This window comes from Primulina eburnea, chromosome 18 (genome assembly GCF_022965805.1).
Source record: "Primulina eburnea isolate SZY01 chromosome 18, ASM2296580v1, whole genome shotgun sequence".
NCBI lineage: Eukaryota > Viridiplantae > Streptophyta > Magnoliopsida > Lamiales > Gesneriaceae > Primulina > Primulina eburnea.
The window spans coordinates 5,844,485-5,858,076 of NC_133118.1; the positions used below are offsets into that span (position 1 = coordinate 5,844,485).

Genomic DNA, 13,592 nt, shown 5'->3' on the forward strand with positions numbered 1-13,592 from the left:
CGTTACATAGGAGCAGACACCCTCCGATTGTAGATTATTCGATACAGATATGACCGAAGTCTAAGAATAAGACGTACGTTACCCCGATTGGGAGAGTAGGTAACAGATAGTGACGTTTTATTCACACCGGGATCCCTAGAGTCAGCATGGAGTCGAGTCTAGACATGATTTGACTAGAACTGCATGCGTTTATGGATGTGGTTTCATAGACTATGAAACCTGTTTTTATTGTTTTCAGTCATGATAGCATGTTTTTATGATTTGATTTAAATTGTATGTCTATCTGAATTGAATTGCATGCTTATTTTGATTTGATTTCATAGGTTATGAAATCTATTATCTTTGAATATGTTTATGATAGCATGTTTTACGATTTAGATTGTTTCTATACAGGCTTACCATGTTTTATACTGGGATTTATTCTCACCGGAGTTATCCGGCTGTTGTCTTGTTTTATATGTGTGCATGACAACAGGTGGGACAAGATCGGGGTCGAGAAGATGATGAGAGAAGACGAGTTTAGTGTGGTGATTCCGGATTTGGATATAGATAGGTTTTATTACTTGAACTTTAGTAGTCGAACCTTAGATTAATTGAGAGACTATTGTACATTATTGTATATTTATACTGAAACGTAGTTTTATACAGATATGTATATTACGTAGATGCCATTACCTTCCGCACTTGTATTTTAAAAAGAAAACTTTTTTAGACCCTTTTTTATCTTAATTGATAATTAAATCCCAAAAGAAGATTAAGAAGATGATTAGCGTCCGGTTCCCCACAGATAGCTTCAACGGATACCACTTGTATTGAAAATACTGATACAATCATTTTCTATATACTATCCTATACTATACTATACTATCATCATCTATACTATACTTACTATATTACAATACTTGAGATATGCTTTATGTGAACTATATATTTAATAAAATAGATTTTTATCATTTTTAAAATTAATTTACACAATGATCCTAAAATAGTAATTATAGGTATATCATGTATTATAATATAGTATATAAGTATAGATATTAAACATAAAAAAATTACAATTTATGGCAAATGCCAATTTTTTTATTTCAATAGTAAATCCAAATCCAATCTTTAAATATATTGATGAATATTTATTTTTCGCATTACTTGGTTGTCGTTAAATTTTACAAACTAGCTCTATACGACCATTAACCTCATCATATATTATCTTCTGTTTGTGATGAATGTATTTCTATTTGAACTCGTCGATAAGACAAGAGGCAGAGCCACATGGTTCTTTACCCGGGCTGGCCCAATCGTTTTTTTTAAATGTATATGTAAATTTTGTATAATTTTAGAATAATATGATATTAATCTGAGTAGATCAATTTAAAATATTAAAAGATTTTAAAGTTTAAAATTCCAGCCGGGCGGAGCTATATTTCTTTCTGGCTCCGCCAGTGGATACGACACATGCAGGCGATCTTTCAAGAGTGTAACGAAATCAATGAAATCTTTGTCCCTAAGACAAATTTAGATGAGAACGAGGAGAGTGGATCACCCAAAAAAATGTTAAAAACAGTAGGAAAAAACTATTGCATTTCTGTTTGAATGGACCAATTCCATTACAATGATTTCTTCTTTGACCTCTCTTCACGACAAAAAATAGGAGATGGTCTGATATTGAAATAAGTAGCGAAAGCAAGGTAAACGCAAGACAAACCTACATAGACTTTAAACAAAAGGAGGGAATAAAAGGTGAGGTAAGTGAAGATACCGGTAACACTGAGTACCACTGCACAGTTGGCCATGCATCCGAGTGTTGAAAGTTCGTCTTCGGTCCCTTGATTAGGAAAATGGCCATTAACTACGAAATCAGTGAGCAGTTGATCTTTGAGTTGAAACGCATCCATCAACCAGGAAGTGATCTCTGATTCCGAAGAGGGTATTTCCTCGTGAGGGATACGTCGGAGGTGTATGTGTACTTCGGAAGGGTCGACACCAAACACATTATCCAAGAAAGTAGGACAGTTGTTCTTGTACGCGATAGTAATGTCATAAACTGCAAAATTTTGTGGTACAATGATGTATGATCTTATGAAGCAACAAATGTGGAAAGAGCATGTTTACGGGTCAACTGAATTTTACGCACTTCTATAGAGAAATCGTGTGTGTTATTAGGGAACCAAGGTGGTGTAGGACTTGATGATTGTCGTTTTATTGAAAATTAAAGTCGTCGGTAATTTGTGCAACTCTAAAAAATTTTAAACCATACAAGAATTTAAATGACACATTTCGATATTCTAGCAAGGGGCAATTGTTTATCTATATTTCACTATCGGTATCTGAGTTAAGGACAAAACTTTAACTCCCATGAGATTCAAGTTGGTGCCAATATTGTTAGAGAGAATGTTGTGTGTTGTTATATGATTTAAAATATTTGAATTGGCTATTGCTTTTCGTAAACAGCAAGTCTTGATACTAGGGAAACTACCATCACTCTGTGAGAGTTCGTCAAACTAGTAAGAAATAGCTTGCACCAGTATACTAGATCAAATTTGTTGCAATGCTTTGTGTAGGCAACCACACTGGAAAGGCCACAATATGTGAAAACTTGAACTAATAGAGATGTAAGACATTTATGTTTTAATATGTGAATCCCTACTTGGCCTGCTACGCACGGACATGGGTTTATTTCCATATTTAGCTCATTGATTGGCGGTAGTGAGATGGGGGACCTCCTATACTTCTACAATATCAAATCAGTCAGCACATTATCTAAACCTTAACTAGAAATACTCGAACAAATCAATAGTTTCAGTACTTCTTTTTTTGTTTCACCTCAGGTTTGACCTGCTTATAGAAGACATTCACAAGGTCCGAATGAATATGTTGGGATTTTAATGGCTGTTGCGTGATTGCAACACGTGCTGGTCATAATGAGTAAGTGTCTGAGAAAAATTTAGGCTGCCTTAACCACTTGCGACAATAAGCTTTTTAAATTATCAACCACAATGACAAAGAAGGGGGCAGTCAGTACCTGCATCTAGAGAATCCCTCAAGATCTCCAAGCAAGTGTGCAGACCTCTTGTCTTTGGTAGTAACACATTTTTCAGAACTGGTAATCCGTTCTCCTTAGCGAACTTTTGACTTTTTCTGCATTTCTCATCGCTGTGTCAAAAATGCAAGGTGAATGTTATATAGCCAGGATCCAAAAGTTTTCAAGAAAATATACAAAGAGATGGTGCCTGAAGATTAACAAACAATTCATTTTCGCAGAACACAGAGAGATTGTAGTAAAGGGTGATAAATATACTTTGAAAATTTAGAAAGACAGAAGGATTGATGAGGTTTTACGTAAAATCGGTTCCTTCGGGAAAGACAGCAAGCCAGAGTGGATCCTGACGATTGCTAAATGTAGAAAGCATTCGGCGCATCACCTGTTCATCAACCTCCCACTTTCTCTCCACTGGAATGAACTCAAAAACGTGAAATCCCCAGCCAAAGATTGGCAGTTTCATCAAACTGCTTTTGAGAACATATCTTATGTAGCCCAAGCACCCTTTCCGCAGAGCTAGATTCCACAGATACATCCAGTCTACCTCAGTTCTATGGTTGGCTATAATCAAAACATTCTTCTCTAACGGAGCTTTCTCACCCGAAAAGATTACTTTAACCTTGTTTATCTTTTCAAATAAGAATGGCCAAAGGCCAAGCCAAAGACCAAAGAGGAAGGTTACTAATTTCCTACTGTAATGTACACTAAATAGGCGTGTGAATACAGCGGCCGGGGGCACGAAATAAACTAAGAACATAAACGCAGTTGAAATGTAAACTGCTAAACATAGAAGACCCCTAAAGATCCTAAAGGAGACAATGGGAAATGCTTTAATCCTTTGTCGGAATTGAGGGACTTGCTAATTTCCATCGTTGTCGGGTGAATCTTTAATCTTCGGCCACCACACCAGCAAAAACAAAAGATGCACCTTACAGACTATTTTTTCACCTTAAGTTTCTAGGAGAACAAAGAACTGGTCAAAACACATACAGAAGTTCACACATCGTGGAGCTTGTACCTGCGATTAGTGACAAAAATAAAGAGAGTATAAATGGCCGAACCATAATCACTATAATATTAATAACATCAAAATCAGGTTGACATTTAAAGATATGAACATAATAGGAGCAATCAGACAAACTTGCTGGGACCGCTCATTTAACAATGAACACTGAAAATTCAACAGTTCAATTAACACACAGCATTTAATGTTAGAACAGCGCATAAAGATTATAGTTACATGTAACCACTTTAAAAATCACATAAAATGTAAAATATCTGGTAAGAAATGTTAAATTATTACGCGTGGGTTTCACCTCGATCGTGTCACAAGTATAAGAGGAGAAACATGCAAAACAAAAACAAAAACCCAAAAAAAAAAAGAAAAAAGAAAAAAGAAGAAGATTGCAATGAATGCATCTGTGAGACGCTTGACATGGAGTAGTTGAAGAGAGAGTGGGGGTCGGGCTTTTATGGAACGGAGAATGAAAACGATGATACAAGGATATTGTCGGCCAAACACAACAAGATTTAAATGAACTTAATAGACTTTCACCTAAAAATTTGGTAAGAGTAACCCACAAAAATCTATCCAATATACAAGAAAATACCTGGAAGATTAGATCCATGAAATAGAAAATTGAAAATAAAAAAAATGAAAATTGCCCCCAATCATCAGAAGCTCTGATTCAATCGACAAAATTTATCAATAAGAACTCAACTTGATACTCTTGAGAGATTAGACCGGATAATCAAAAAAAAAAAACTCATTAAAAAATCATGGATATACCTGTTTTCATCAACCAAACTGGAGTTCGGTAAGGCTATTTGATATGATCGAGCAACTTTTATATCAAAATAATTTTTTTTTCTTACTTAGCTCTTGCTACTGCTGCTTAAGAAGAAGACAAACCAATGCAAGATTATGCAGCAAGTACAAAGAGCGGCCTGTATCCCAAAATCGTAGATCTGCTGCTTCTAAATTTTAGATCCTAAAGAAGATTAGACTTCTTTAACGACTCAAAATTCTGAAGGAAAATTTGCAAAACTCCAAATGTTTGGGTGTCATTAGTCTTAACTCTTAACCATGCCTTCGAAAAGTAGGCTGTCCAGTGGAACATTGATGAAGCTAATGCCACCAAGAACTCCACCACGACATTCTCGCTGCAGCGGAACCAGGACATGGCCACGCAAAGCTCACACGGGGTTGATGGAACGTACTACCACCAGACTTAAAATTAGTCTTCCATATTACTACAATCTCACCAAACATTGGAAGGGAATGGTTTAAAGTTCTGTACTACCCTGAAAGGGTTCTCATTTTACAAAAACTGATATAACCAATTTACTGTCTTAATCCAATAATTTGCAATTTTTTCGATTTCAGCACTTTTATCATTATAGTGAGTGAGAACGAAAAATGTACTATGTGTTACAAAAAATTACAAAAAATAATATCACACCAACATTCCGACGAAAAAAGACTAAATTGAAAATAAAAAAATTATGCAAGTTAATGGACTGAAACTTTGAATTGACAAATAACATGATCGAAAAATAAAAAATATGGAAATTACTTAACCAAAAATATAATTTTCCTAATTGCACAAAGACCATAATAGTGAATGTGAGCGACTACCCCACATTTCTGGTACCAAACTAGAAAGCAAGTACTATAGATTTCCCACAGTAAACTTATTACCCATATCAAGAAATGTAAGCATCACAGCGAATTCCATTTGACGCTGATTTTGCAAGTAGATAGAATCTTACCCACAAAGAGAACATCTAAATAATCAAGTAGCAGACACAATTCTGTAAACATATATGATTTTGCTAATTTTCCCACCTGTCATTTCATATTAGAACACAGCTTCTTTCTTGAAAAAAGAGGAAAAGAACACTCGAAAATCTTTAGCATATTTGCTGCAGTTATGTTTTATCTTGACATCTAACCTAAGACATTTCATGGGTATTTGAAAATTTAACCATTATAAACAGTATGGCAGAAAGAGCACAGATAGAGAGGAATCCTTCTCATTTTTTGCAAACAGAACTCTCTCTATTGTATTAAACCAATTGATTTTGGGAATGATTTGAAACTTCCAGTTCAAATGGCCTTAGGCCTTGGCTACACTTGAAATCCATTGCACCAAAATCCAAAATAAAAAAATGGATTCAAATTCAAGATTGATTGTATAAGTATTCCATAATTTGATTCGAGGGAAAAATTCGAAATTTGGGTTTTGAACAATATCAATATCGCTGCATTATCCATCATAATTGTAATTGATTCCTAGTTAAAATCACTCACACGACTATGGATCTCAAATCAAGATTCCAAAATCACTCAATCCATAAATTCGATGCATGACAGGGCAAAAAGTTTTAACAGACTCCTCATTTCTCAACCATAGTCATAACAAGTCCAGAAACTAGACTCGGATATGTCCACAGTCGGCAACAAATCTCAAAAAATTCTTATCAAAATATGGAATAAACAACAACAAATCCAAATCCAAATCCAAACCAAATGAAATTTAATAAACATCAATACATTTCGTACCTTATACTACTAGTACTGCTTCATTAACACAGTCAAAGCAGACGAGAATTCAATCTAATTCCATCAAAATTCAAAATTTAAAATAAAAACGAGTCCAACTAAATCAACTACAAATTCGGTCAAAAAATAGAGGGAGATTTTACCTATTTTTCCGTCAAATCCAAGCGAGAGAGCCGAGTTTGAAGGGATCGGAGTTTGAATTCCGAATGATTATTTAAATAAACCAATAAAATTTTGACCAATGGAACAATGTATTTATAATATTGTTTTGGGAAGTTGGACTATGTGATGTGTATAGATATCCGCTAGTGTGTTATCTTGTAACAACCAACTACAATCATAATATAATTACTATTAAATTATATATGTGACACCTCTGACCTCTTTAAATAAAATACACAGCGGAAATTAAAATTTTCTTTAAAATATGGAAGGAGTTTCAAAATACAATTCTTTAACAATCTTTACAAAATAACAATACATGATCATTCGAATGACATAACAAAATACAAAACATCATTCCTATGATCATGCCAAAATCTTCCTTCCAAAGGTGTATGCATATGACCCCCTGTCCACAGTCAACGTCCCGGGCCACCACTCTGATCTGCATCACATGAAATAACTGAAATGAGAATAAATCTCAGCAAGTGGAACTCTTACATAGCAATGAACATATACTCTGTAAAACATAGCTTTGAAATCATAAATACCATCAAATCTGAATCATGAATACTGTAGCAATAGCATAGCAATAACATAGCAATAAGATGGTATTTCTCTTTACTCTGGTTGGATTGATATCAATAGTATCTCTGCTCTGGGGTGCTCGTATCCCAAATCGATATAAACCGATAACTCTGAGGGATATAAGCCTATGATCGTTGATCAACTAATTGCATGCAATCTCTGACTATGTATCTATCAATCCAATAAAAACATTTAAACTCTCTCTTGGCTTTAACAATCACTTTGAAACTGTTTCTTTTCTCTTCTTTTCCCTTTGAACAATAATGAGACATAAAATGCCTCCAATATACATATCAATGAAATCGATACATAACAATGAATTAATTGAAGGGAATATCATAGTAAAACCTTTAAAACACAATACATATAACATCATGTGAGCAAAATGGATGAATTTCCACTTACAAACCACAATAACACCTTGATATAACTCTTGGTACACCATCTACAACAATAATCCATAAATAACACCAACATCAACTCTATATCCAAAAACTCAAGTCAAATAATCTATTAAACCAACAAAACATCCACCTATAACATCTCATCTTCCAAAACCATGATAGAACTCAACCAAAAACTTACCTTAGCTTCCTAGCACCAAGGAGAACCTCGATCTCAAGTCAAAAATCGAACTAAATCCACGAATCGAAGATAGGAAGCAAATGAAATGGAAGAAACCCTTGCAAATAGAGAGAAAATCAGAAATGAGAAGGAAGGAAAAGGATAAGGTATGGCCAACAACTCCAAAAAGTAACTAAATATCTCGCCCATACCTAGACCGCGGGTGCGCTGCTACAAGCACCGCGGGTGCGCCTAGCTCACGGCACAACACAATAATTCTGGAACACAAACACCGCGGGTGCGGCGCTGCAACCACCGCGAGTGCGGTCATCACCGCGGGTGCGGTCCTTGTACTACCGCGGGTGCGGTCCTGCTACGACTTCCCAACTCCAAAATCATGAATAGTACACCGCGGGGGCACTCCTCTAAGAGCGCGGGTGCACTCTGGTCACGGCAATGATCAAAACTCAACCAACTAAAATCGATCCGAAACTCTGAAACGAACAACCAACAACAACTAACACCTCATATATATATATATATATATTTATAGGGTCTCATGTGAGACCACCTCAAGGATCTTAATCTGTGAGACGGGTCAACCCTACCCATATTCACAATAAAAACTAATACTCTTAGCATAAAAAATAATATTTTTTCATAGATAACCCAAATAAGAGATCCGTCTCACAAATACTACCCGTGAGACTGTCTCACACAAGTTTTTGTCATATATAAAAATCATCATTCCATCAGAAAAAAGGATAAAAGTTAGTACATGAAAATTCAGTAAAAAAGAAAGAGTAAATGGGTGAGAAAATGCCAAAAAATGAGAAAAATCCTTGACAATTAGTAAACTTTGTCAAAAAATTGTAAAATTTTTTTACTAAACTTCCTATCACACCCAAAAACAGGTTGGTGTAGGAGGTGTATCAACACATTTTCATGGATTGCTTCAAATAAATCGTAAACTAAGAGCGTCTACAAAGATATACATCTAGAAATAATCTTTTTGGGTTGCATGTTCATGTACTTTAAATTCTTTCTTAACCCTTAGTTAGGTTTCAGTTATAACTGAGATGATGTCCCTTGTGTTGAGTAGAATCCATGCATGCCAGTAAATTAGTCGGAAAGTCATTGGAAGCGCTTATTTTCCTATAGCAAAAGCTAGCCATCCAGGTTAAAAAAATCACATTCTTTGCAATGTATACGGCTTCTCTCAGGAAACTTTGTATACAAAAGTTGTAGGTATTGATGAATGTAGTCTGCCCGAATAATATCGGCTGCACGTGGCGTCAGAATCATCATCAGGCGTCGCCCCGATGACTGGAATTTTCGTGTCCCAAGGTTTCTTCACTTTTTCTAGACTATAATTTCAAATTTCAAAGCTTCGGACTAGTCTCGGAATGTCTATGAATTTTTGGAGGAAAACCAAAATCAATTTCCACAAATTTTTGGGATGGTTAACTTGAATTTTGATGCTTCTGGGTTTCAATCATGCATAATTTTTTGAACTTAATTATAGAAAAGAAAATGTTGAACATGATGCCAAGTATGCTCAAGGTTCAGTCAATGATCGGAAACAGTAGTGAAAGTCTATTTTTTCAGGCTGGAAAAACCCATAGTAGACCAGCCTGAAATATATAATCCGGATAAAATGAGTTTAGAATTTGAAAAAACTTTCTGCACAAAAGTTATAGCACTTCACAAAATACAGCTACTATGAATATTTCAGAATTTTTTGAATTAATTTAGAGTTTATTATGATTTTTCTCATAAATTTAAAATTGAATCCAACCCCAAATTTAATCAAGAACTAAACTTAGGCAAATCAATTATCGAGGGATATTACTAACACATGAATTATCATAAAATTGATGAATACAGGAATTTCGAAGTAATTGGATTGTCAAAGAAAATCACTGAGTAATATAGGAAGGTGATGTTTATTATCGATTTTATTTAAAATATCTTGTTTGACATTTATCCTGGAATTTATCGTAATTCTCTCAACTATTAAATGTTTCATAAACTGCAATACATGGAATAAATCGAACTATATATGTCTTAATAAATTATTATCCTTAAGTTTTGGTTATTGACAAAATCAAAACAACACCTAACTGTTTCAGGAAACAACCAAAATCTATCCTACATAACAGGAATAACTCAACCGTTTGGATTTCAATCGATTGCAGCAGAAGAGTTTCAACCGTTAAAAGTTTTCCAACCAGCTGTTCAAAAACTTCAACCACTTCATTAAAGAGTCATTTATTGCACACTAAATGAACGACATTCTCTGGTCGGCTCAGGACATTCAATGATTTTGCATCGCTACAAGTCAACCGTGTTTGGCTCCAGTCCCGATAATGATCTTCATTTATGTCGTTATCTCAAAAAAGAAACATTGCTTAAGTATCCTACATGTTCTGATCAAGCTAACAGTTGCTACAAAAAGATATTCAGCAGCAACTCTTCAAAGGAACGGGATTCAAAGCCGCACAAGCAAAGAGAATATTAAATTTCTTTGCAGCATAATGATACATCAGTTCAACGTTACAGGTTTACGTTACACATCCTTTGTCGACCATTAGACTGAAAGCTTATATAAATTGAGAGTTGAAGAAATGCAAGATAGAGCTCGCTAATGTTTTCATAGAACATACAAGATTTTGAACCACTACATTGTCACATCACTACAATAAAATATATCTCAGTTTCGGTATAAAAAAAACTATAAATTGCACAGTGGAACAAATTTAAGAAGAACTGCCTGTTTATTGCATCAATATTGTTAGAAATCAAGTTGATTTCTCCGGCAGTAAAATTGTATTTGAAGGTTATAATATTTTTATAAAAAGAAAAATTAACACAAAATTGGAAATGGAGACCAATTGGATAACTAATAGAATTATGGAAAACATGATTGTTGTAGACAATTAATAGTCAATAGATGATAATTAATATTTTAAAGTAAATTGTCTTAAAATTCCAAAAGCAAACATTTTCTTTTCCTCTTCTTTCCCACTCCTCAACTCTCTCGTGCCCTTGAGTTGCTGGCAAATAAATTGTAGAAAGTTATTATTTGTAAATATGGGTAATTTGTTTTTTTTTATTGACACCGTTTTCTCGCAGCCAAGGCGTAGCGGGAGTTTTAAAAATTTTATATCGATGTTCAAAATTCTCCTTGAGCGTCGTACAAACTAAACATCCATAGGGTGTTTAGATTATATACTCGTGTGTTTTAAACGTTGGCTCCGACTATTCTCGTTTTAAGCGGATATAACACTTCTTGTAAATCATTTCAAACGGATCTTCTTTTACTTGATCGTCTAATTAAGTTCATGATTAGAGACTTTGTTCCTTGTTTGGATCGTAGTAAAAATCGCAAACAATTTTTCGTTGAGACTAGGACACCCGAATTTCAGAAATCCACATGTCGGTGCAATAGGAGGCGGAGGCACAAAGAGGTTTTGAGAGGAGGAGTGGAATTTTTGTGTGTTATTTTTAAAGTCATATGTTATCAACCATTTATAACGTATTTATTAAAACTACACAAGTTGTATGCCACAAGGACTCCTAATTCTAGTCTCATTAGGATTCTTAATTTTTATTAATTAAAATTCTCATATTATTATTATATCATGTATTTATCAACTTTTGATAATGTATGATGTGACGACCCGTTACTTAAAATAATACTATTTTAGTATTCGCGGAAAAATTTAAAATTTTCTTAGTATTATAAACATATCTCTTAAAATAAAATAAAGGTTACCATTCATATTAAAAATAAATATAATATTAAACTTCAACGTTTGAATACCACCATCATCAAAATCCCAGGTCAAAATGACCACCATAATTTGAAAAGTTTAGTATGACATAATAAATCTGAACAACTTGCCATCAACCCAAGCACATAAAGTCAGAGTAAATAGTTTTAAAAAGTGCATATTAAAATCTCATAAACTACAAGGTCCTCGGATTTGCACTGCCACTGGTCCAAGCCTGCTCAGTGGTCACCCCCTTCATTCTCCCCATCTACATCATCTGCATCGACCAAGTCTAGTGAATCTAATGACTCAACATGCATAAAACGTGAATAACAAGTAATACGTAATAATTCATACAATTTAAACATAGCTCATACATAGCATAATATAATCATAAATATATATAACGCGATTTTCTTGCATTAACATTTTTATAAAATCACATTTTCATACTAGTCATAGTAATCGTAATAGTAAATCATTTTGCATAGAGTTCTGTTCAATGCAAGTGGTCCATGACATAAATCATTTGATCAAACTAACCACAATAATGGGCCGGCAGAGATCATCACAGTCCTTGGACTGGATGTCCACTCTCTAACATAACATAATTCCTCAGAAGAAATTGGAGAGGTCTCTGGATACGTTCTCTTCCAAACCCACAACATAATTGGCAACAAGACAAATCGCACACATAAAAAATAATTATTTTGCACATCATACATACTTACAAACATTCTTTAAAGGTGCATTTAGATATATACAACTCCCGATTTAAATAGAACCATTTAGGACGTACTAATCGACTCGAAACTTGATCCCACACGTAAAACATATCCCAAACTACATCCCAAGGCCCTAAACCAGCCCTGAACCATGCCCCAACCCCGTACCATGCACAATGAACAATAAAGACACAAGCTTCCCCAAAGAGCGACATTATGATACTTATGCTCTCCGTATGACTTCTAATTGATTTCAACCCGAACCAAGCCCTAGACTCAACACTTAGACATTGCTTAAGACTCTGGTTTGACCCTTTTCTGCCCATGACACACGCAAAACCCTTCAAACCACAAAAGTCATAGCCCCTCCATCGTGAGCCCTAGCTTGTGCATGCGACGCGCCGCGACTCCAGCCACTGTGCTAACCAACCAGGTCCTCATCAATCCATACCAGGCTTACCTCGGGACCATAATACCTTGCCTATACCCTAGCCACGAGCCCTGGTCCAACCTACACTGAACCAGACGTGAAACTCGCGGCCAGCCCTTATGCGCTACTGTGATGCTCCTTCGAATATTGATGCATCACTGGCCTATCGCCCCATCCCGGATCACCTAACGACATCTAAACACATCCCATAACGTAACCATACATAGCAGCAAGCCATAGGATTGATCCAGCAAAGCCGATGATCAAAAACTCGAGAAAACGAAGGAGTTCTTACATATTATATGTCAAAGACAAATTTAATACTTTTCTAGCAACATATAATCAAACCAAGAGTTTTCATGCATTTTTTGTATAACAATACACTATATAACATGGTCGATGCATCAAATAAAGTTTTAGACATGTCTTTGCATTTTAAGCGCACGAAATATCAAAAATAGACGTGAGGGAAAACGGACGCCGAACTAAGATGGTTTACTGCATTTTATTGCTTAAAAAGGGACTAAATTAATCAAAGAACGTTGTTTGATGATCGACTAAGGCTGCTGTTAGAAGAAGAATGAAAAAATCCAAGCCCATAGGTTCAAAACTCGTGGCTGAAGTGTGTGTGCATGTTTAGTGTGTGTTCTAAGTGTGTGCTAGGGTGAGAGGCGTGTGTTATGGTAGAATTAGGGTTAGGAATCTTCTTTTATTTATTAAAAATATTAGCTAGGATTTTATGTTA

At 35.0% G+C, this 13,592-nt stretch overlaps 1 protein-coding gene across 1 annotated transcript; it reads right to left on the reverse strand.

Annotated features, from left to right (window-relative positions):
• Positions 1-1,524: 1,524 nt before the first annotated feature.
• Positions 1,525-6,876, reverse strand: LOC140819570 (probable 1-acyl-sn-glycerol-3-phosphate acyltransferase 4). The gene is given in 6 exon segments (XM_073179708.1): positions 1,525-2,041; positions 3,020-3,150; positions 3,337-3,847; positions 3,850-4,055; positions 6,603-6,656; positions 6,746-6,876. Coding segments are annotated over 4 exon segments (1,137 nt in total). The 5' UTR covers positions 3,908-4,055; positions 6,603-6,656; positions 6,746-6,876; the 3' UTR covers positions 1,525-1,604.
• Positions 6,877-13,592: the final 6,716 nt, after the last annotated feature.